Source organism: Poecilia reticulata, chromosome 16 (assembly GCF_904066995.2).
Source record: "Poecilia reticulata chromosome 16, P_reticulata-male-v2, whole genome shotgun sequence".
Lineage (NCBI taxonomy): Eukaryota > Metazoa > Chordata > Actinopteri > Cyprinodontiformes > Poeciliidae > Poecilia > Poecilia reticulata.
In genome coordinates, this window is record NC_088845.1 from 6,868,261 (window position 1) to 6,891,677 (window position 23,417).

The 23,417-nt window shown below is 41.4% G+C and overlaps 2 protein-coding genes across 7 annotated transcripts in view; one reads left to right on the forward strand and one right to left on the reverse strand.

Moving 5' to 3' along the window:
* scap (SREBF chaperone) overlaps nucleotides 1–5,424 on the forward strand; it is a 29,357-nt gene extending 23,933 nt beyond the window's left edge. For all 6 annotated transcript variants that reach the window (XM_008430899.3, XM_008430898.3, XM_008430897.3 and 3 more), the window contains 6 exons: nucleotides 147–232; nucleotides 446–528; nucleotides 708–874; nucleotides 996–1,076; nucleotides 1,633–1,839; nucleotides 2,701–5,424. In XM_008430899.3, coding sequence (XP_008429121.1) covers nucleotides 147–232; nucleotides 446–528; nucleotides 708–874; nucleotides 996–1,076; nucleotides 1,633–1,839; nucleotides 2,701–2,946 — 870 coding nt within the window. In that variant the 3' untranslated portion in view covers nucleotides 2,947–5,424. The remainder of the gene's footprint in view (nucleotides 1–146; nucleotides 233–445; nucleotides 529–707; nucleotides 875–995; nucleotides 1,077–1,632; nucleotides 1,840–2,700) is intronic.
* Nucleotides 5,425–6,715: 1,291 nt separating this feature from the next.
* Nucleotides 6,716–23,417, reverse strand: ptpn23a (protein tyrosine phosphatase, non-receptor type 23, a). Its single transcript, XM_008430896.3, has 24 exons — nucleotides 23,170–23,417; nucleotides 21,089–21,163; nucleotides 19,438–19,565; nucleotides 18,066–18,142; nucleotides 16,940–16,989; nucleotides 16,733–16,864; nucleotides 16,574–16,654; nucleotides 16,346–16,477; nucleotides 16,200–16,247; nucleotides 15,772–15,828; nucleotides 15,617–15,675; nucleotides 15,440–15,519; nucleotides 14,906–15,020; nucleotides 14,725–14,790; nucleotides 14,415–14,560; nucleotides 13,417–13,734; nucleotides 13,188–13,342; nucleotides 12,771–13,102; nucleotides 10,221–12,600; nucleotides 9,953–10,137; nucleotides 9,216–9,320; nucleotides 8,920–9,058; nucleotides 8,640–8,753; nucleotides 6,716–7,896 (listed from the first exon to the last, which is right to left on the reverse strand). Exons 1-24 carry the CDS (start codon nucleotides 23,251–23,253, stop codon nucleotides 7,315–7,317), a joined length of 5,640 nt encoding a protein of 1,879 aa, XP_008429118.1. The 5' UTR covers nucleotides 23,254–23,417; the 3' UTR covers nucleotides 6,716–7,314.

Consider the following 23,417-nt stretch of genomic DNA (forward strand, 5'->3'; position numbering starts at 1 on the left):
AGTTGGCGATTATTTCAGTAATCAGTTCTGATTAGTAGTCATTTCAGCCCTACTTTGAAGTAAACAACAATTAGAGATCTCTTTTTATTTAAGACTAAGAACTAAACAACATTTAAAATAAAGTGAATTTTTTCATGTGGTTCCAGCTGTGGGACGCAGTAGAGGGGTCTCTGCGGTGCAGCAATGAAGATGGAGTCTCTGGTATCACCGCGCTGGCGTTTCTTAACAACAGGTAAAAACTCAGATCTTTTACTGGTTTTCTTAAAACAAAAATAAACATCTATATGTAGATGTGTGTGTTTTTGTTTATTTAATTTAAAAACTGTTTTCTTTTTGCATCAATTTATTTCTCTTTGCTTATTTTGAATTTTTTTAAAGTTGGATGTGAAAAGTGGGAGAAATGCATCAGGTTCTGATATCTGTTCTGACTTTCTGTTCTCCTCAGAATCGTGGCAGCGCGACTCAACGGGTCGTTAGATTTCTTCACTGTTGAGATTAACAAACCTCTGGGTCTGCTGCAGTACAGAGGTGAGGTGATCCTTATATTCATTTGACCTGAAATGTGACACTATTTAGGATATTTGATTAGTAAATGTGATACAGATTCCTTCAAAAATGTCAATAAACTTCTGTGTTAGACATTGAGACAGAAATGGCCATGAAAAGCTCCAGTAACAGAGAAAGTATCCCTGCTGTGATGCCTTCAGGTGCCCCGGGGCGAGGCAGCATGCCCCCGACTCCCTGTTACAGCAGCGAGGACCTGATCAGCTGTCAGCTCACTCGCTCTGTGCAGTGTGCCCACCAGAAGCCGATCACTGTGCTGCGAGCGGCCGCAGGCAGGGTGGTCACCGGCAGCCAGGACCACACAGTCAGGGTAAACACCAAACCTCATACAATTTACTACCACATTGTCTTAAAACGTTGCTGGCTTCTCTGTTTTTGTACAACGCAACAGAAAAGGAAACAAAAACTCTTATTATGTACTGTTTGGTCAGGTTTATCGTCTGGAGGACTCCTGCTGCCTTTTTACCCTGCAGGGTCACTCTGGGGGGATCACAGCCATCTACATTGACCAGGTCAGTAACAATACATCTTTACTCTTCTATCAAATGGCTAGAACACCAAATAGTCTGACATAATTTAGTCTACAACTGTTGACTATAGAAAAATAAATGTGATTCAGGTTGTATAAAACAGGGTATAGTTTTATATTCTGCAAAATATGCATTTTTTTTTTCATCATGTAGTTCCTGTTTTTTAAAGCACTGTAAGTAGTTTCAACATTTAACATTATTAATTTATATGATAATATTTCTATGATTTTTTTATGAAAGTAATCAAAACTAAGACAATGGAGTATGAAATGACTCAATTGAATGAATGAATGAATTAATGAAGTAAAATAGGACAAGAATAAAGTCATTATTACGAAAATAAAGTTGTAATATTGCTAGCATAAAGCCGTAATATTTTAACTTTATTCTTGTAAAACAAAAAAATGTTTCTTGTAATATTATGACTTTGTTCTCTTAATTTTATATCATTTTTTATTATTATTATTATCGTAGCAAGGCCCTCAATACTCCATCTTTCAAAACAAATATAAAAGTAATCATTTATTTTTTTCATCAGACGATGGTTCTAGCGAGCGGTGGGCAGGACGGCGCCATCTGCCTGTGGGATGTCCTGACAGGAAGTCGCGTCAGCCACGTCTACGGTCACCGTGGCGACGTCACATCCCTGGTCTGCACTACCTCTTGTGTCATTAGCTCAGGACTGGATGACCTCATCTGTATCTGGGACCGCAGCACTGGCATCAAACTGTACTCCATACAGCAGGTACTGAACGGGTCGCAGAAAGTAACAGTAGAAATACAAAGAAGACCACAGAAAATATGTTTTGCAGAATATTTTAATGTCATTTTTGCCTCTGGGACTCTTCTGTCAGACAAAAGTTTGAGTCGTTTGCAAACATCTTCATTGCGTTCAGTGAGGCTACTGCTAAGTAGTTGCTAATTTACCGTTGCTAGCTAGCTAGCTTTTTTGTCTCCATAATGTAAGTGCAAATTTATCGCCAGTTGTGAGGACAACATTCGTTTTGGCCACTGGCTGACCTCTGCTGCTCCTGCCAGCAAATATAAGGCTAGATTCAAAAAACCGTTACGCTCGGCTCTATGGGGGTGAATGAGCCAAATGCGAAGTGAGAAGCTTAAAGCCGAGTTCAAAGTTTTTGCATTGCTTGTTGTAATGCAGCAAGTTCTCCCAACCATTCTTCTATTTATAGGTCTTTCTGTCTTAAATTTAATTCAAGGTGGCATTAAAAATGTCCTAAAATTTGACTTGGTGAAACAAAAAGGTTAAGGCCTTAAAATGTCTTAAATTCATTGTTGATTTTTTTTTCTTTTGTTTTTGTGATAGTTGGCCTACACTACATTAAATTTTGTCGTGGTAGGACCTTCTTGTCTGGCATTAGTTTGAATGACTCAAGGCTGTTGATGCTACCGCTAACTATCTGCTAATCTACCCGTGCTGTCTAGCATTTTTGCCTAGATTTCTTGCTTCTATCATGGATACATGCAATTTTACCACCAGTTGGTTTAACGACATTTGTTTTAACCACTTGTCGACTTCTGCTGCCAACCTGTAAGAGGCGAGGTTAAAAACAAATCCTGATTCTAGCTGGTTGTTTGTGCTCACCAGGAGGTTGGCTGTGGGGCCAGTCTTGGCGTGATCTCAGAGTCTCTGCTGGTGACGGGGGGCCAGGGCTGCGTCTCTTTCTGGGACCTGAACTTCGGCGACTTGCTGCAGACCGTCTACCTGAGCCAGAGCGGCGACGGTCAGGGCGTCCGGCAGCTGCTGGTGCTGGACAACGCCGCCATCGTCTGCGACTTCGGCAGCGAGCTCAGCCTGGTCTACGTTCCCTCAGTGCTGGAGAAACTGGACTGAGGAAGATGGGCAGCTGGCACCGGGTGGGAAACACTCACTCGGCTCTATCATCTTACCTTTTTTTTTCCATATCAGTTATCAGAAGTTCAGATGTTGAGAAAGGAAAAACTATCACAAGGGTCATGGGATATGAAATCAAATCCATCATTCCCCGTCTTTTTGTTCATTTTAAATGGGAGCTTGTGCGTTTGCTTCGTCGCTCTGCCCTGGATGCTGCTGACTTGGATGGGACCTTCTGTGATCCGACCCTCTGAATGAGGAAGATGGAGCAGTTTCCTGTTTTATCAGTTTTTTTTTGTTGTTTTTTTTAAATATTCCTGCTGTGCCGTTCACTTGACAGGAAATGAAGTCACAGTTCTGCAGCCTGTTGGGATGAACAGAGTTATGCGAGAGTGTCTGTGTGAATGAAACCTAATCCAAGCCTTTTTCTTCTTTTTTTCAAGCAAACACCTTCTGAGAGGAAGAACTGAATTGTGAGGAAGTGTGTGAGTGTGTGTGAGTCGGGATGGGGGGAGAACTGGTGATTACTGTAAAAAGTAAACCTCCGGTGGAGGATGTTTTTATATGTATAAATCTATTATTTATTAGCAATATGTTTTTAAGTAACAGTTTGTTTGTGAGTGGCTAATCCCAACTCTTAACCTTCAATATTAAGTGGAAATGATGATGACTTTAAATGGAGGAAGGTGTTTGTTTGTTTGGCCGGGTTGAGCCAACTTTTTAAAACTGTTCGCTTTTAATATTAAGCTGGAAAGTGTTGGAGGCGTTGAGTCCAAACTGCCTCTGAGTCCTGCGTGAGTGGGCGGGGCTGGGGGCGGGGTCTGATTCACGCTACTCCTTCATCAGGCTACCTCCATTCTTGAATTTTGTTGACTGATGATGTTGTGCACGAGTTCTCACCGCCTTCTTTACGCTTGTGTCGCCTTCTGAGGTTATTTTACCGAATTACTTTCTTTTGGTCACATCCAGACTTTCAAACCCAAAGTAAACCTCAGTAACTTTATCATTTTTCTTCCCAATAGTAGTGTAAAAGAAAACATGTCATTTTGGTCATTTTTTTAGGTCCCCATGAACTAAATCATTGACATGCACTGGGACGTTAGTAAAGTGTTTAAAAATGAAGCCTAGAAAGTGGAAGAAGCAATTTAACGAGAATTTTGATTCAGTCAGGCTGCAAGACTCTAGATAATAAAAGTTAAAGAAGCTGGATGTGGAAATGCTGGCAGACTCTTTAACAGAGTGGAGGTAAATTTTACAAGTGATGTTCAAAGCGCGTTAATCTGTAAAATGGTTTCAAAATGCCAAGCTTTGTGATGTTTTACAGTAATTCCTGCATCATAAATGCTCAGTTCAAATTTGCTTCCACTCATGGCATGAAGACTAGGGTAAAATATTTAAAAATGTTAATTATAGTGGAATCGCAATTTGAGTCAAAGTTTTGCAGACCCGCATGTCTGACCGCTACTAAAAACTAAACTTCTTTAGAGCTGGGAGTGTTGCTGTGAGAGCCAGTCAGACATTAGAGAGGTCAAGCTGTATAAAAATGTAACTAAACCCTTGGTAGTTTTCCATGTTGCATTCTTTGAATTACCTGCAGATTTACAGATCAGGAAAACGCTTTCATTAGACCAAAAAGAAAAAAAAAATCTGTATTTCTCTGCACACGTTTTTGTTTCAGATTTCTAAACCTGAGCAACTTTTATCGATCCCTTTTAACCCAGAATCATTCATTAGACTGAATAAAAGGAATCAAAGTTATGCTCCCTGATCTCCTCGCTTGCAGTTTAGAAAACTGTTGAGAATGTAATCCACATCGTCACATGATCGACTTCCCAAGCAAAGAAAATCCAGAATGTATTTTCTCCATCTTCCCAGCTACAGTTTGTGTCTTCTGAATGTAGCCTCAGGCCAGCCACGTTATTCCCTCACAACATGAACTGAGTGCACTACTAACTGACTCTATTTGATATGTTCACACATTTTAATGCACTTTTTTTTTTTGCTAACGTCAGCTTCCAGTTAAGCGCGGTGGGCGCGTTTCGGCTCCCACACAACATCTGCAGGACTGGTAACGCAAGCTGTGGTTTCTCTGGGACGCTGCCAACGTGTTTACATTCAGGGAACAAGCAGCTGACCCTCGCAGATTATGAGAACTTGGGTTTTCTAATTATGATTCAAACAAGAAGTCTCAAATGGCGCCTGCGTCCCACAGAAACCAGGCCGTGTGGCCGCCTTGTCCGTTTGTTTCCTGCTGTCTAGTCGAGAAAAGCTTTGGAATTAGATTTGTGTAGTTTTTGTTTTTTGATATTATTTTCTAACTGGTTTTCCTTCTAGAACTGTGAATGAGTTAAAGCTGAAGTTTGGCATTTTAGGAAATATAAATGTTTTTAAGTGCTGAGAACAGAATATTTACATCCAGGTAGGATGACGGCGCAAAGCACACAAAAATAATCTGAAGTAAAGTCTTCCTTAAAGGGATACATCTACCCTCTGGAGATTTGTTTTTATTGCTGCTAAATATTAGAAAAACATGTGACTGATAATGAAATTATACACAAGAGGATTAGGGCCACTGACTACTTAAATCAAATTTCTGACTTTCTTTCCTCTGAATTTGAGAAACAAATCAGAACTCTGACTTTATTCTGGAAAAAAAAACTTATCTCCAGAGACACTCTTAGCCAAAAAAAAGAAGAATTTACTTTTTGATAGACAAAAAGTAAATTTTCTATCAAATGTACTTTTTGATAGACAAATCAAAAAGTACATTTGATTACTTTTTGTAATCAAAAAGTAATCAAAGTAGACATAAAAGTACACTTTTATGTCTACTTTGACATTTTTCTGTCCAAATTAATTTTTTTCTCAATTGGAGAAACAAGTCAGAAGTCTGGCTTTAATCTTAATCCTTATAATCCTTATCTTTAGAGCCCTCCGGCTAAAAAGACTGATTAAAAAAGTGAAAAAAGATACAAAATCAAAAAGTCACCTTCAGAGATCCCTCAGCAAAAGAACTGTCAAAAAAAATCTGAAGTGTAAATTTTATTTACCTGAATTCAGACGTTTTTCCCTCCTGGATTTGAGAAACAACTCAGAATTCTTAATTTTTTATCGTAAACAGAACAAACATGTTTGAAGCCGGTTGCTCTGAGGTTCCCATTCTGACTTTTTTATCCATCAATTTTGAGGGAACACCCCCCCGCCCCCCCACCCCGCCTCTAAAAATTCAGTGGCTCTAATCTTTTTCCGTAAAATGATCTCAGGCGTTGAACCCACATTTTTCTCGCTCTTCGTTGTCCCTTGTTCCATTCCATTGGTTAATGATGGTACAGAGTGTGGCAGCTATTAAAAACGGTTTGATAAATATTCATATTTACCAAAATGCCAAACATTTTTTTAAGGAGCAAGTTCACTTCAGTCTTAGCCTTTTTATGAATGTTTTGGTTCAGATATGGACCTTTTATAATAATCCATATTCAGCAGCACTCTGCCTGGTAACTGATGAGCTCCGTGCTTCATTCGAACACCTTCCCATGCTCTCAGTTTCTCCATATCAAGAGTTGGTGGATGCAGAGAGATGCAGACAGTTCCTGCAGAAATCAGTCAATATAATTTCATCTCCACATCTGGACAAACCTTTAAGCAGAGCAAATAAAATCTGCCTCTTGTGATAAATTTCTGCAGGCTGTTGTAACAGAGGTAACTTATTTTGTAAGAAAAACATAAGACTTTGTACTAATTTTCAAATAAAGAGGCTTTGATACAAAACCTTTTTATTATTTCTACTTTATTGAATGTCTTTACAACAATGAACAATTAGTGATTTTTCAGTAAAGGAAGATTTCTTTACTAACTTTATGTAGGGTATTTACAGAGTTACAGAGAAATAAATCAACGTTAAAACGTGCCAATTTGTTTGCTGATCTGTTACCATGACAACGGAGCTTCAAAACTACTCTAGCCAAGCTCATCCCGCGTGCCCAAAGATTCACAGCCTCATGTGAAGAAGTTTGGAGTGCATACGTTTCAGACGGCCCAATATGTTGGAGCTGGAAGTGCACAGCTGTCCCAAAACGTAAAAAGAAAAGCAGCAAAAGGTGACCGAGCAATCTGAGAGATGCAAGTGCATAGTGATCCTAGTGGTCCTAGAATCCACCAGTGATGAAAAGAGAAGCGAGTGTTTTTGTTTCAGGGATCTCTCTGCTACCGCTGGCCAACAGGCACATCTTGGTAATCTCCTCTAAAGTGTTTCTGACGCTCCCAGGATTCAGGTTTGTCTCCAAAAGCAGGATTAGGGGGGAAAAAGCTACAGGCCTTTTGCTGACCCCTGGTGGTGAAAAGAGAGAACGGCAGCAGCTTTGATTTGTCTCAGTGCTTGTTAAGGCTCCAGAGCGGATCCAGGCTGCTGAGCGGGTCGCTGCTATCGTCGCCTCGCGTCCCGTGGATGCCTTGACCTTCGGCCGGCTGCAGGAAGTTCTGCTTGGTGACTCGCTGCTTCCCCCGGCCGCCTCCCTCCAGGGAGAAGGCCTCGGGCGTCAGGGAGGCCAGCAGCTCCAGTGATGAGGGAGCAGGAGCGGAAGAAGCAGGAGGCGGACTAGCTGAAGGTGCCGACTCCGGGAGCGGCTGGTGGTTGGGTGCAGGCGGAGTCGATGGGGAGAGACCGTCGAGGCCGTTGGGTGGTGGAGGAGAGTGAGGCGGGGAGGTGAGAGGCGGGCTTAAGGACGACGGAGGCTGACTGGGGTCCGGCAGCAGCTGCACGTCTCCCATTGAGTCCAGGGTTGGTGACATCACCCCAAAAGGCTCCTCTGGGCCATAGGAGGCGCCGCCCTCCATGGTGGGGTCTGCGCTGGGCGGTCGAATGCTGAGCTTGGCGATGGTGGCTTGGATGGAGCTGATGGGCATATCGCCACCGAGGACGATGTCCTGCTGGGACTCCTGTCTGGAGTAAGGCTGGAGAGCAGGGCCACAAACAAGACAAATGTTAAAATACGATAAAAATATAAAAATACAGCAGAATTATCCATCGAATTACTGCTGGTTCTGTTCTACTGAAGATGAAGTGAGTACCTCTGCTGACCAGAACTCCTTTAAACATGAAGAGGTGCAAAACACGAGCAGAAACATTTCAGATTCATCTTCACATTACATTACAAAATAAATAAGTAAACAACATCTGGATCGTTAACTGTCTCACTCACAAAGCAGTGAGGTCTGTTAATTATGACAGCAAAACCTCTGCAAGTCTAACATAAAATCTAATAAAAACGTTGCTTTAAATAGGAGCTTTTCAAAGTGTGGGTCGTTCGAAAAGCCCCACACTTTTCAAACGTGTTGCTCGATGCTCCACTGCCAGTGTTGATTTTTATTTTTTCTTTATAGGAGACTAAATAAACTACAGTCACAGCAGAATCTAGTTTATATTTTTACCATCATAACTGACAAGGCAACCGATGTATCATGTAATGTGGCGCTATGCATAGCTAACGCAGGTCATCCCAATGACATCAGTGAAACGTAATAATGGAACATCAAATATAGAAACAGCAAAAAGCTTAAAGAAATAATAGTAATAATATAGCTGAAGTATTCCTAGTTCTCCCACACTTTTAAAAACCCTGCTTTAAATAAAATATTTTTAAGTAAAACAATAAAAACTAAATGGAAATTTTTAAAAAGTAAGAATTATTAGAAACCTTAGTGGCTGCAGAGTTTGTGTTCTTGCTGTAGGTGGCAGTATTGATGCCGTGGCGCTGAAGGACCTGCTCAGCGTGTTTCAACACAGCTTCATAGCAAAACTTCAGGTGGAGCTGAAAACACACAAATAATCAACGACACTTAATAAGTAATAAAATCTATAAAGTAGTACTGATCTAGAACTCCTGATCATTAAGATAAAACTGAAAATTTTCCCTGGCGAGGCTGATCTACATCACAGCTAAAACCCAAACACAGGTTGCCAGTTCGGTATCTGACCTTCTCCTGCAGCATGTTCTTCCTCTGCTGTCTCATCTTCTTCACCAACAATGGAAGGTCTGGAATGCCGTTTCCAGCCTCCAGCTCCTGCAGAGCCGCGTACAGCAGACTGAAGGCGCCGGTGCGTCCGACGCCCGAGCTGAGACAGAAAGAGCACCGGCTCATATTAGTGCTAACTTAAATATTAAATAAAAAAAATAATAATGTTGCAGTGTGAAAAACAACCACAGATGTGTGCCAGAAGACACAAATCAGATGGTGGGTTGGTGTTTTGACCTGAATAACTCAGAACTCACCTGCAGTGAACCACAACAGGAGTCTGTAAGGGCCTCTGGTGGAGGTAGTGTCCGTGAACCTCCTGGATGAATCGCAGCAGGTTGCTCTTGCTGTCAGGAAGACCTCTAATAACACAAGAAGGAGGAAACTTTATATATCAGGGTTCTCACTTTTTAAGCCTTTTCAAGGGAAGTTTTCAAACCACACACACCTACCTTAGACTTATCCAAGATCAAAACATTTAACAAAAAAATCCCTAGTTTGAATAACTTTATCATGTGAAACTTAAGCTAATCTTTTTTTTTTCCAATTACACAGATCTACAAGTCCTTGAGTCATTAGGAGTAATACATGTTCATTACATTCAAACAACACCAAACAAGTCCTGATAAGGTAAATTCAATTCAAATTAAATGCTTAAACTCTATACACATAGAAAGTCACAAAAAATATCTAAAAAAATATTCTTCCAATGTTTGCTGGCATTTAGCAAATAGAAATTATTTTGGTCATTTCAACTAACCCAAAACTAGAAAAGGCAAGTCCTGTTAAATTTATAACAGAGATGCACCAATCGGCTTTTTCATTAATCCACTCCGATCAATTTTCAGATGCCGTATAACGTAAACCAGTTTTTTTCTTCCTTCATTCTTTTTTCATTTTTGATCTTTAAACATGATAAATTAACCAGCAGTTTGTAAAATAGGAATTATACTAGCCAGAAAAAGCATCATAGGAGTGTTAGTAAAACTCTTACAGCTCTGGCCAGGATGTAAACTGGAGGTGGACGACGGTCCGCTTCAGGCTTTGGTCACGGTACTGCAAACTGATCATGCGCTCCACATGGGTCGGCGCCATCTTCTGTGTGGTGAGACTGAGTGTGATTGGTCCCTGAGAGAGCTGCTGGCCGCGCTCTGTGGGGAAGTAGCGCAAAACCTTTCCCTGGGAAACATTGTACAAAAGCAAAGGTCAGAAAATGTGAAAACCACTTAAATTCAAACATATTATGCTTTAAAATGTGGTACCTTGTCGAGCTCCTGCTCCGAAACAAGCATGACGATGAGCGAGACTTTCTGCTCGTACACCATTAGCCAGAAGTCGGCCGCGGTGCCGGTGAGCGGAGCCTGGGTGGCAATCAGGCGAGGGCAGTACGGCGACAAGTCATCTACAAAGCTGGCATTGATGTAGTCATCTTTGCCAGACTGCAGAACAACACGGTTGAAATCATAAGGCATGACATCCTGGTGGCGGTTCTTCATCGTGTAGCAGCGGGCGATGGCGATGGACAGCTGCCGGGCGTCCTTCTCCTGCTGATCCTGCAGCTCTTTCCAACGGGCGTCCAGTACAGACACCCCTCCTTCATTCTCTGAGGGGTGCTCCAGGGATTCTACCTGGGCCCTATAATGTCCCAGTTCACTGTGAAGACGGGCCACACGTTCCGGGGCTTGGTACGGATCTCCCTGGATCAGCAGAACTCCCTGGGAGTTCTTCTTTCGACGCTCCCCGTCCTGAGGGTCTGCTTTGGTGGGTTGGAGGACGTTGGTAGGCCCCTTGGTGCCTCCGTGTTGGCTCTCTGGGCTGGAGGAGAGGAGATCATCTGTGCTAGAGTTTTGGCGTTGAAACAAAGATGTGGACGGAGGAACACCAGAGGGGGTGGGAAGAGTGGGTGGGACTGTGCCTCCAGGAGTGGGTGTCATACCCAGAGAGGCTGGACCAGGAGATGGGGACGGGGATGGAGAAGGAGAAGGTGCAACAGTGTTGGTTGGTGGCACTACTGCAGGGCCTCCAGGACAGGGCGAAATCATGTGTGGAGCTGCAGGGGAGAGAGGGCCGACCACAGGGGGTGGTTGGGGGGCACCTGGAGGTACATTTGTCCCTGCTGCAGAAGGATAGAGAGTAGCAGGTTGGGAGTGAGTCATAGGGAGAGAAACCTGAGGTTGTTGGAGAGATGCAGGTTGGGGTGCCAAAGGCTGCTGAGGCATCATTAGAGCTCCACCAGGGTAGCAACCCCCTCCAGGATGAGAAGGGTGAGGCTGGGGTTGACTTGGCATCTGCATGGGAATGGGTTGACGCTGTGCAGCTAATGCATTCTGAGGCATTTGGGGAACAGGGCCTCTTGGCAGGTTGACCTGGGGACCAGAGGGCACATGTGGCTGAGAGGAAGGAGGCATCTGAGGATGCAGGTTTGGGGGAATGTAGTTATGTGACACAGGAGGTATAGTTTGACTCGTAGGCGGCAGCTGTGCTCTGTGACCACCTGGTATTTGCATCTGTGGGTGTGGCAGAACATGCTGAGCACCAGGAGGGACTGGAATTTGTTGGTGCTGTGGCATCTGTTGGTGAGCGAGTCCAGGGGGCATCTGTTGGTTGGGATAGGGTGAGTATGGGGCAGATAACGGAGGTGTTGGGTGAGAAGTTGAAGATGTTGGTGGATGTGCAGTCTGGGGAGGCCTCGGCATAGAGCCTGGCATCATCTGAGGGTGTTGCTGGGGTACAAAGTTTTGTGGAGCCTGATAACTTTGCGGTACCTGAGGTCGGGGAGGAAAACCATTTTGTTGGTGTTGATGAAGCTGACCTGGAAATGCCTGCTGGTAATTTGGAGGAACATTAGGCTGAGGTGGAATGTATCCAGGGGTGTAAACTTGTTGAGTTGGAATAGGAGCGGCCCTTGGTCCTGGCTGATACCCCTGAGGAAGAGGTTGGGCAATAGGCTGGGGGTACGGCTGTGGATGCTTCTGAGGTGCAGCTGTCTGGCCTGGGACTTGAATGGGGGCTCCCGGGTGATTCATCATGTGTGGATATGCTCCAATCTGTGGCACCGTGTAACCACTAGAGGCCGGAGGAGGGAGAGGGTGGTGCGGGGTGGGGGTATAGCTGGGGATGGGAGCCTGAATGCTGTCCACAGTTGTGGTAGATGGGCGGACAGGGACTGGAGCAACAAGGCCCGGTTGAGGCGCCTGAGGAGGAGGCGCCCGGTAACCAGACACGACCGGCTGGGCAGGCATTTGAGGAGGCCTGTGATGAGTCATCTGAGGGAGGGGCACTCGTGGTAGAGGACCCTGTGTTGGTAGACCCCCAGAAGTGGGAAACTGAGCAATTCTTGCCAGAAGCTCAGGGGGTGGAAGGTTGGGAGGGAAATGAGGAATGCCTGCAGCAGGACCACCAGCCCAAGGCAGGGAGCTGCCACCAGGACCTGGCAGACGACCTGCAGTGGCAGGGAGGGAAGAAATATCAGGAGGGAGGCTTCGAAGGTCCTCAGGCAGGTCGCCCCCTAAGGCCATGATGGCTGCATTGAGCTGGGCCAGTTCTGGATCCTCAAGGCTAGAAGACCCAGAATCCACATCAGACGTTCTCGGCTTGAGGGAGGGCTTAGCAGCTGTAGGCCGCGCTGGGGGCTTTTTATCCCTGCAATGCAAAGCAAAGCTTTTGGTTTCTGTACAAATTAAGTACATACTAAATACCCTTACTAAACAGTAAGGGTGCATTTGCAGCAGCCCTGTTTATTAATTCTTGTCTGAGTCTACCACACTATTAGGTGTGAAAACAATTTCAGCAATCCTCTCAATAGAACTTACTTTTCCAGTAGAGGCTTCCTCTCCTCTGCCCTGGTGTGACACAGGGTCTTGGATCTCTCCAGCAGACGTGAGGCTTTGGCTTCCAGGTCATCATAAAACTCTTTTCCCTCCTGAGACTTCTTCATCAGGTCTTCATAGGCTTCATATGAGCCCACTAGTCCCTGGACTGTGCTGTTCCACTGTTGTTCGGTCTGGTTCAGGCCCTTACGTACCGAGGCGTACTGGACATTCGCCTCAGTCAGGGCCTTCAGGATGTTTTCCTGTGCTGATAGGTTCTGGTCAATATAGACCTTTACTTGCTCGTACTTCTTCAGCTGGTCCTCAAATATACGCTGGAGGGAAACAAATTAAGATAGTATAAATTTTTTAAGTATTTTGTTCAACAATGATGTACTTTATGAGAAGTAAGTAATGTACCTTCATGTCTGCTCTCTCTGTGGTAACAAGAGTGGAGGTGATGTCATCCGTTTGAACGAGGTCACGGAGTTGTTTTTCCAAAGACCCCCGTTGTTCCCTCATCTCATGAACCTTTCCCAGGATTCTCTTCATACGCTGCAGCCCTGCCATTTCCTCTGTAAAGCATTTTATATCAATCACAGTATATAGATTCATATACTGACAGAATGACTGGTGCCTCCACCCTCACCTTCACTGAGCTGGGGCCTTGGCAGAGCCTCTCTGAGACTTTCCAAAGGTCCCCCAAGCAGTCGCAGGTTGCTGATGTGCAGGTTCATAGCCCGGTGTAGTTCTGTGTTGGTAAAGCTGGCCTTCTCATGGGCCTCCATGTACTTCTCAAGGTCTCTCTGAATCTCAGCCAGAGCTTGGCTCTGCGCAGCCGGATGTAGCTCGGCTGCAGTGGGGCCACACATTTCCTGAAGGGCTCGCTCGCCAGCTTCGTCTCCTTCCAGAACATCTCGGATCTCCTTCAGTGAAGATTCCACATCGGTAAACACTCCCGAGAGGACTGAAAACACAAAGATGGGAAGTTAATTTATACATGCTAATTAGATCTGGAGTGCCTCAAGTGTTTAGTATTTACTCTGCTTTGAGTTTCTCAGGATTTTTGTCGTGTTTCCACCAAAAACATAATGTATTTTATTGTGATTTTATGCAATTGACAACTTGCATAGTGGAAAAAAAATTATATATGATCTCCAGCAACATTTCTATAAATAAATCCAAAGAGTGCTGTGTATTCATTCTCCAGCTGGAAATCTTTTGGGGTGAATCTCTGTTCCTCACATCTAGGGATTGAAATCTTTGCCAAACTTTCTTTGCCAAAACAGCTCAAGCTCAGCAAGACTGCAAGGAAAGCATCCAGGAACATCAATTCTCAAGATTTCCAACTGAATCTAGCCCTGGACTTTAACTGGGTCATTCTAAAGCATGAATAGTCTTTGATTTGAACCATTGCTTTGTATCTCCTGATGCATGTTTGGGGTTGTTGTCCTACTGGAAGGAGAACCTCAGCCTTTAATCTTTAGCAACTTCTAACAGATCTTTCTCTAGAATTACCCTGAATTTAGCTCTATCAATTTTACATCAACTCTGACATTCCATCTGACTGAAAACAGCAACATATTTATTCTCTACTTTATACTTTGTGGTTCAAGAGGTATATAGATGTATGTTCTTTCTACCAACCCTGCATGGACTGAATGAGGCTCTTGACGGTGTCCGGGCGGACACTGAGGGCAGCACACTTCTCCATCAGAACTGGCGGGATGTGATTGTACATGTCCAGGTTGTCAACAGACTCTGGCTCCAAGCCCAACGAGTCCATAAACTGCCTGCAGGGAGATAATAAGTCAGTTTGATGTAGAAAAATAAAATGTGACAGCAAGAATCTGATGAACAAATCCTATTTGTTCATACTGTAGATGTGCATTTTTTCAAAAAACGTCAATGACTGCTTTCCCACAACCACCTTATATACAATCACACAATCACTCACTCTAAGGTTTCATTCTTGCTGTCAATCTTGGCCACGATGTCCCTTAGCAGCTTGGCTTTCTCCTCACTGTTAAAAGAAAGTAAAGGAAACATTAAACCATGTTAATCCTTGAAAATTTCAATAAACTTCTAGTTTCACAACATCTTAAGATTCACGAGAGATCCACAAAGGAAGAGCCTACCTGTACAGAGAAGATGCTTCATGGGCAGCCATGGGCACCAGTTTAGCAAACAGGTCTGGTCCAGTGACACTGGGGTCGGTCGGATTAACCGGCAGAGCTTTTACCAGCGGAGCACCTGGAAACAAATGGAAAAACCAGAACAAAAATCACAAGAGCTTTGAGTCCCGTGGCTTCAGCAGTGGACAAATAATGGTTTCCATCGGTTTATTTTACATGATACTGAATATATTGAAAAACAAAGATTGTTACCAAAGCAAAGAAACTGTAAATATATCTGAACAAGAAAGAAAAAACTCATTAGTGAATAATTTCAGATTATATTCTAAATGCATAAACATAAAGCAGATCAATAAATCAAGAATGAAAGGAAACAGACAAAAGATATAAACCTGTTTAATGATTGCTGCTACCTTAAGTCAAACACACAGAAATATGCTTACCTCTATATACACATGTTAGTACTTATATACACCTACAGCATATGCAAATGCAGGTTTGCATGGATGCATTACTTGACATAAACATTTGTGTTACCTTTAACTGAGGCTAGAGTCTCCAGCGATGGAACAGTCTCGTGATAGATGAAGTCGTTGTCCTTTTTGGCAGAATTAAACCTAGAGATTGGGAACAAAATAATTGAAATACAAATCTTTTAATTAATTAGTAGCAAAATGCTATGAAAATGTGATCAACAAAAGATTCGCTGCTCACTTTCCTCCGATGACATCCATGGTGAACTTCAGGGCCTCTTGCACACTGTCAGGTTGACCCTGGACGGATCACAATAAAAAAAAAAAGTTTGATTTCAGATAGTAAAATAAATTTTAAAACAAGTTACAGTGGCACCATGTGCAAAATTACTTTACCTTAGCTAGCTTGATGGCTTCATTGAGTTTGTCCAAAGAGCTCTGCAGATATGCCAGCTGCAGAAAACAGATGATTTCAGTAATATATTTAAAAATTAAACATGACTCAGTGAATCGTTAGTCATTAAGTCATGGCCACATTTTTTTTCTCCCATGTCCCCAGATGGGCTCCGTTACAGTGCATCTTTAAGATGATTTTAGGAAGAACACTGAAGAACTTAAAGATGGTAAATATTTTACCTCTGTCTCTTGAGTTAATTCTGATTTCTTGTTTGTAAAAATAGGTATGAAAATTTTGATAATGAGCAAAGGTACAGAAATTAAGTAGTTAAATAAAAAATTGTTGCATTTTTTAAAAAGATTTCTTGACTTAATTGTATTTTATTACAGCAGAAAACGTCAAAAGAAAAAATAAATATTGAGCTCACCCGTTCTCCATATTTCTGCTGCTCCTCTGCCTGCTTTCCCATATGAAGCTGGTGGGAAAGAAACGGGTCACAAACAAAATACCAAGGCTGTATGTGCATTAACAAATCACATTAAACCCTTACGGATGCCCCCCCTGGCTACTCACATGTGCAATAGCAGCAAAGTAGTAGATCTTCATCTGAACCAGTTTTTTCCAGTCTTTCTGGATCTTCCCCAGCATGGAGGCTGTCTCAGAGTTCTCCAGAGCCCTGCAGGCCTCTTTATAATAATCCACCACCTACAGCACAACAACACATGTCAACTCTTAAAAACATTAAAATCATTGGTCACATCGATAGTATGGAATATAATGAGTTTCAAGGGAAAACCGAACCTGAGCACTGATGCGGGCAACCAGGAAACTTTTCCGGTTGTCCAACATGGATTTCTCTAAGAGGCATTCCTGAGCCTGACCCTGGGGAAACAGAAACAGACTGATGACATGTTTCTGTGTGTAACTGAAATTAGGCCTGCTGTGCTTTACATTACGTACCAGCATAAGGTTGATGTTGAGGTTAAGGATCTGGTGGCTCATGTCCACGCTGTAGTTGTGGCTGAAATGGTCTCTCAGGTAGGAGAACGCTCCAGCTGAGCACTGGAAATGAGTGCAGGACACCTTCATGCCCTGAAACCACAGCAGAGTCGGTCACTCTGGGAGAGCAAACACAGACGCAGCTGTTCTGTCAGAGAACCACCATACCTCCTCTGAAACCCGGTTATCCATGGCTCCCAACATGGAGTGCAGCGCTCCTGGAGAGATTCCACACAAAGGTCGGAGCAGGTTTAACATCTGAATATATGCATCTTAACATCCACTCAGATCCACATTTCCCTGCAGTACATACTTGCCTCTTAATTTATATTGTAAATTGGCTTGTAGTTTAATCATACGTATTATTAAATGCTTTAACGGCTCCTTGAATACATAATAAATTAATCAAACCAGTAAAAAAAATGATAATTCATCTTGGATTTCTGAAAACCATATAGATTATTAGATTACCACTGCAATTGGCTACTTACAATAAAAAAGAACGTTTGTTTGTTTATATTATGGAATGCAGTGCATTGTGGGTAGTACAACACCAGTGGTAATAGTGTCGGGACTTAAAGCTGGTTTAAAATGAAGTCTGGAATTCAGCCTCATACCTGAACATGAGGCTAACGACCTTTCCAGAAACATAAAATGTTTGCAGCAAAGTCCAAGTTCTTTCTTTCTAACCAAAATTCTGTCCATTTATTAGATTTTAAGGCCTGGGAACAGAGAAATGCATCACTCTGGTTGTTATTCAAGATATGTATCTGTTTTAAAGACAAAAAATTGGGACATTTTATCCCATGAGGCTAAAAAATGAGAACTTTTCCTTTACAGAATAGTGCACTCATAATGGTTTATATATTAAATTTATAAAATGCTTTAAAATAAATAAATATTTTAGTACAGTGATATAATTCCACAAAAAGCAGAAAAATTTACCCTTTAATTTGTGCAAATTTATTCAGTGGGGGTAAAATCCTATGCTAAGGATTTATTTAACAAAATCGCCAGCTCCACAATAATTGCCACCCATAAATACCTAAAGCAATAATTTAATATCTTATGGGCTTCTTTACATAAAAAAATTCTAGTAACTTTAAATCAGAAATTCAAGACAGCTTGTTTCCCGGGGTATAAATTATGAATTTGAAGTGACACAGCTCTTCAGGTAATTTCTTTTACCTAAAGAGGACTGTAAAATTCAAATATGAGGTGTTTAATTTGCTCCTAGAATAAAAAAATTATAAAATCTTTAAAACTACGACTTATAGCAAGTAAGTTAACTCACCCAGATTGTAAAGGATGCAGGCCTGCTCATAGCTGATGTCATTGTGGGTGACCGTTTTTCCAGAGAAAATTTCAGTCCTGAATGGAAATTAAAAGCACAGTTTGAAAAGTTTTCAAAGTAAACTGCTTCAACGTAAAACTCAAACAATTTCTTTGCTTTCTGAGGCAAAGAAATGACAACATGTGTAGGGGCTGAAACAATTAATCAGATTAATGAAATAATCAGCAAGTAATTTAGTACAGTATTTTCCACACTATAAGGCGCACCTAAAAACCTTCAATTTCCTCAAAAGCCAAAAGTGCGCCTTATAATCCGGTGCGCCTTATATATGGACCACAAGTCTAGCAACTACAGTAAGCAGCTGCCGACTTCATTTTCACCTGTAGAGGAAGAAGCGCGCGGTGCATGTTGGGATAGTTGTCAGAACGCTGGTTTGTAATCTATTAGTAAAGTTTGACTGACCTATCTACCTACCGACCGTCTAGAATCAGGTCGTCTGCAGGTCATGTAGCACCACGTTCTCCACGAACATGCTGTGCTCGAACGGAGAAGGGTGACCATCGTCCGGCCACGCCCCGGCCCAGTCGCGGAAGGCTCTCCTCGCTGACCGGAGTCAGACTGTTTTATTGATATTCACTTTACTGCAGCTCCATCTAGTGGATGCATAATGTAACTCCAGCTCTCCTGCAGCATCTATTCTATGCACCTTATAATCCAGTGCGCCTTATAGTGCGGAAAATGCGGTAATTGTTTAATCGCTAACTGGAGAATACAGACTCAAAAACAGGTAATTTGCTGAAAGTATTGAGAGCAGTAGTTATGACAATTTGGACATTATAAATATAGTCCAATTAAGAGAACTCCTCAAATGGCATTTATTTTATGTTCACCAAGTTCAAATTTACTAAAGCAGTAATATGTTATTGCATTTTAGGCAATAAAATGGCTCTTGTCTTATTTAAAAAAGGTAAAGGAATTATTTGTTTATTTGAATCTGCATGCCTATTAATATTTAAACAGGGTTTCACTGGTTAAATGAGTAATTTACAGAATGTCCCCTTTTTTTATTTGATTAACGGTCAGACTAATCTGCAGAATAATCAATTAGTAAAATAATAATTAGTTGCTTGCAGTCAATGAGAGCTTTCATTAATTTCCAAAGGGGGAATGAGAGTTGTTTTGACTCTGTCAGACAATAATCAATAACAAAAGCACCATTACAGCTTTTACCATTACTCATGTTAAACTGTTCTGTTTAACTCCTGTGGGCAAATCTGCCTACAATGTGCCTACAGATTTAAAGGGACGTTGACATCCAGATCAAAGTCTAAGGTGTGACTACGTCAGACGTCTGCAGCTCAAAGGTTCCTACCATGAGATGGGCACCGCCGCCTCCTGGCCTCCCCCCAGCGGCACTCGGCTCTGGAGGTAGTGCAGCTGGCCGAAGTACTTCCTCAGGGTGCTGCATCCCTCGAAATCTCTCGTCACATTCACAGCACTCTGTGAAACACATACAAATCATACATCTCTGCAGCACTAAAACTAATTACCCTCACCGCTACAAGCTTAAAAACATTACATAAGACAGCGCTGTGATGTAATACTGCTGTGTATCATTTATCATTCCCTTAAAGACTTTGCAAACAGCTCATTATTTTAGGTGTGTCAATTTTGATGTGATTTACAACTTAGATCAGAGCAGGAACTGATGAGATGCTAAACAAAGCGCACATCATTCATCCACTCCGCCGAACATTTGACTTCAATCATCTGCCGTTAGATCGTCCCAGTGGAATGTTTGAAAGTTGCTTTTACTCAAACTGCTTGAAGTAAAAGGTGAAGTGTTGACTTCACAGGAAGTCATATATTTAACAGAAGCAGAAAAGGTAAATCTAACCTTCTAAGAACCAGCAGGTCGATGATTATTCTCTTTAAACTTTCAAAGAGGCCCTTAATTTTTATTTTTTATCTGCTTGATTTCAGTTAACAAAACATTAACAAAAGGCTGATTTGCATTTGAATAATCTGAGGGCTTACTGTATCTTCCCAATGTTTAATTTGAAATCACCTGTTGAATCTGTAATTGCACATTTCACCTCTGTTCTTCCACTTTGGCATTTTAATACAATGGAATATTTTTAATAAATGCTCCTGCTATGTGAAACACTGGTTTTCAGCAAACTGGGACAGAGGTCAGCTGGTCAGGAACGTGAAGCATTTCCAGTGTTGTTTACAACAACAGTAATATATTAAGATTATGAAGTCAAAACACGTTTTATAAGGACTGACATAATGTAATTTGTGTAGCGATAGGTATTTTGATGAAAAAACAAATTACATATTTGTCCTGGTTGTCCTGGTTACGAGTCCTGGTTAAACATAGGAGTTACTCTGAAAAAAAAAAAAAAAAAACCTGCCTATTTTATTTAAGAATATTGATATAATATAGATATAGCATACTTACATAAAAGTATATAAAAGTCTTGTATAAAAATTACAGTAGATAATTTTAGCTACTGTACGGAGCTAAAATTATTGTTCCCTTCAGGGGAACCTTCAGGGTGAAACTGATAGATGGTGGCAGAAAAGTAGCTTTTCAAACTCATTAAATGACTGATCAGAGGAAGAACAAAGTCAGCTTTGTAAAACATGTAAACAAAGATCTTACTGTATTTTATAGAAAAGTAACTGGTTCCATTTCAGCTGCTTCAGCATTTATTTTCAGTTAAGTTATCTAACATATAAATCATAGTTTGCTACATTTTTATAGGAAAATACTATTAAGTACATCAGAAGAGAATATAAATGACAAAAAGCCTTGAAATAATTCCTTTTGTTGATTGTCTTCATACAAATAGCCAATAGATCTGATTATTTGTCCATCATGCAGAAATAGACTGACAAGATATCAATTGTTTCCTTAATAGATAAACTGAATATCTAAACATCCAGGAGTTTATAGCTGGCAGAGGTAGAAGAAGTAGAACTGTATGTTTTAGGAGAAACTTTTAGATGCTACCCACCTGCCGCAGAGTCTCCAGTTTCTTCAGCTGCTCGTTGTAGTTGTCTGGATTCTCTCCGTAGTTCTTTAGGATGAACTACAATGAACAAAGTGAAAGCAGAAAGTCGATTTTAACTACAGAAACAAATTAAACTGCACATAAAACTCAGAGAATCATTGCTAATCTTAAGATTTTTCCGTTAGTCAGTCCTAATACTAATGTTGCATCTTTTAATAAAGGTTAAAAAGCAACAACACTCTCTTCCATGTTGTTTTGCCTGGATATTAATCACCCCACTAGCTGCTAAGTAAAGCAGTGAAGCTACTTCGAGTCAGCTCAGGAGGGAAAACAGCCTTGCAGACAAATAATCTTCAACAGACATGGCTGCTTCAGCTTTTAATTCAGCCATGGATGCAGAAAGGTCACAAGGCTGGTGGAAAAATGCCCAGTGACACAACAACAAGGAACATCCTGTCTAGTTTTGACTATCAAATGTGAGAAAAGTGATGCTTTGTTTTTTACACTGAGTATATCTAGGATATGCTGTTAATCCAGAAACACTTGTCAAGGTCCGAACCAGCCTTTACTGTATAAATATCAAGTAGTCTAAACAAGACACCAAAACTAGAAGTTAAATGTAATGGGGTGTAATGTTAAATCTTCAGAAAAAGTGTATTTTGTAGTATAATTGTACTTTGGGACATTAGAACAAAATTGTTTGTGATAAAAAATAAAATATGAAGAAGGTGGAACAAATTGAGTGAATGCATACATTTTGACCTGGAGTGTTTTTGTTTTTGTTTTGTTTGATGGGTAAAAACAGAAACAAACAAAACAATCTCATCTCCTTAGGGTCATTTTTGTTAAAAGCCAAAAATAAAAACAAGTTAATATGATAAGAGATTACACATAAAAACATCTACACCATTTTCCCTACACCAAAATGTTACCTTAAAATCAAGGGCATTGTAATTACAGACATTCTCTCACAGTCTGTAAGACAAAGATCAGAGGTGAACTTTTACTGATTTCATGTAACTTTCACTCAATACTTCCATATTTACTTCTATTTATAATTAGGCTGAATTCAGGGTTATCCTGTAGAAATATCACACATTATCTATAATATTAAATTGCTTCATTGTGACCATTAAAATGTGTAGTTTAATTGACACATCTCCTTTTGGGATATGTAAATGATATCTGCTTAAAATGTAATTAGATTTTTGATGGTATATTTTCAGTACAGATTTCATTTATTTGTCAATAGGGAAAGTTTGACATATTTTTGCTGTTTCAGCAAAATATGTCAAAGTATAAAGATTGGGTTCTCCAGAATCTTCTGTGAGACAGGTAACTGTTTACACAAACGGGAATAGAAAGTCCCATTATATTTAAATCATATGAGAGCTGATGATTCATCAGTTTCAGGTAGGAATGTCAATTCAGTGTAATAGTTTAATCACTACTTTATTGACGCGCCAGGGACGACACTAGAAAACAGCATTCAGTCCAATTGTAATCCACGTTTCATCTGATTCTGGAGTCTTTTGTGGCTACTTTAATTATTAACATTACTCTATCTGTAATGTGAACAGTACTGTTGCGGCCTGTATGTTTAGATGCTGGTGGTTTTATAGAAAAACACATTGTCTAGTTGTGAAGCTGAAACCCCTTCAGGTGCATGTGACAATGAGATCACTGTTTACTGTTTTCCTGTCGGAAGGCTGACTGGGCCACCAGCGGTAGCAGCCTGTCTCATCGTTTTACCTATGCTTATTTTTGCCCTTTTCTATTGTCATTGTGATTAAATTAGAGTTAGTTTACTGTAAGCTAATTATACTTCAGTTGGAGCTTTTCCCTTCTTATTCACTGGCAGGCTAACGTTAGCAAACAAAGGCGTGTTTGCTAGAGGAATAACGTAGCTTAGCCTGGGATACCCCTTCTAGAAATTTCTATTATCCCACACGAAGCCGCATATAAATTACCAAGAAGAACTGCAGCTAACGCTAGCTTCCTGGCTGGATTATCTCGTTTTCCATAATCCCAGTTTGGTTGACTTTCGACCTCAGCCCTGTTGCTCCATTCCCCACCCAGCTCACCTGCTTCACGGACGGACTAAACTGGAACTCCCCTGCCTCTTTCAGATCCAGCCAGATCATCGGCATCCGCGGGACCGCTTCCATCGCGGCCGACACTTTACGACACCGTCAGCGGGGATTAATGTCGAATTCCCGTCAGTAATGTTTTAGCCGAGGAGTGTTTTCCCGAAGATCGTTTCCTCCAAACAACTGTGTCATGTATCCATTTACACTTCAACCGGAAACTGATAGCGTGCATGACGTAGGCC

What these genes read in the sequence shown, in the direction of transcription:
- ptpn23a (XM_008430896.3), bottom strand. Translation starts at nt 23,253, where the DNA reads ATGGAAGCGGTCCCGCGGATGCCGATGATCTGGCTGGATCTGAAAGAG. An exon ending in ATAACCGGGTTTCAGAGGAG is followed by an intron (nt 16,865 to 16,939) that starts GTATGGTGGTTC and finishes CTGTGGTTTCAG; the next exon opens with GGCATGAAGGTGTCCTGCAC. An exon ending in CAGAGAGAGCAGACATGAAG is followed by an intron (nt 13,103 to 13,187) that starts GTACATTACTTA and finishes GTTTCCCTCCAG; the next exon opens with CGTATATTTGAGGACCAGCT.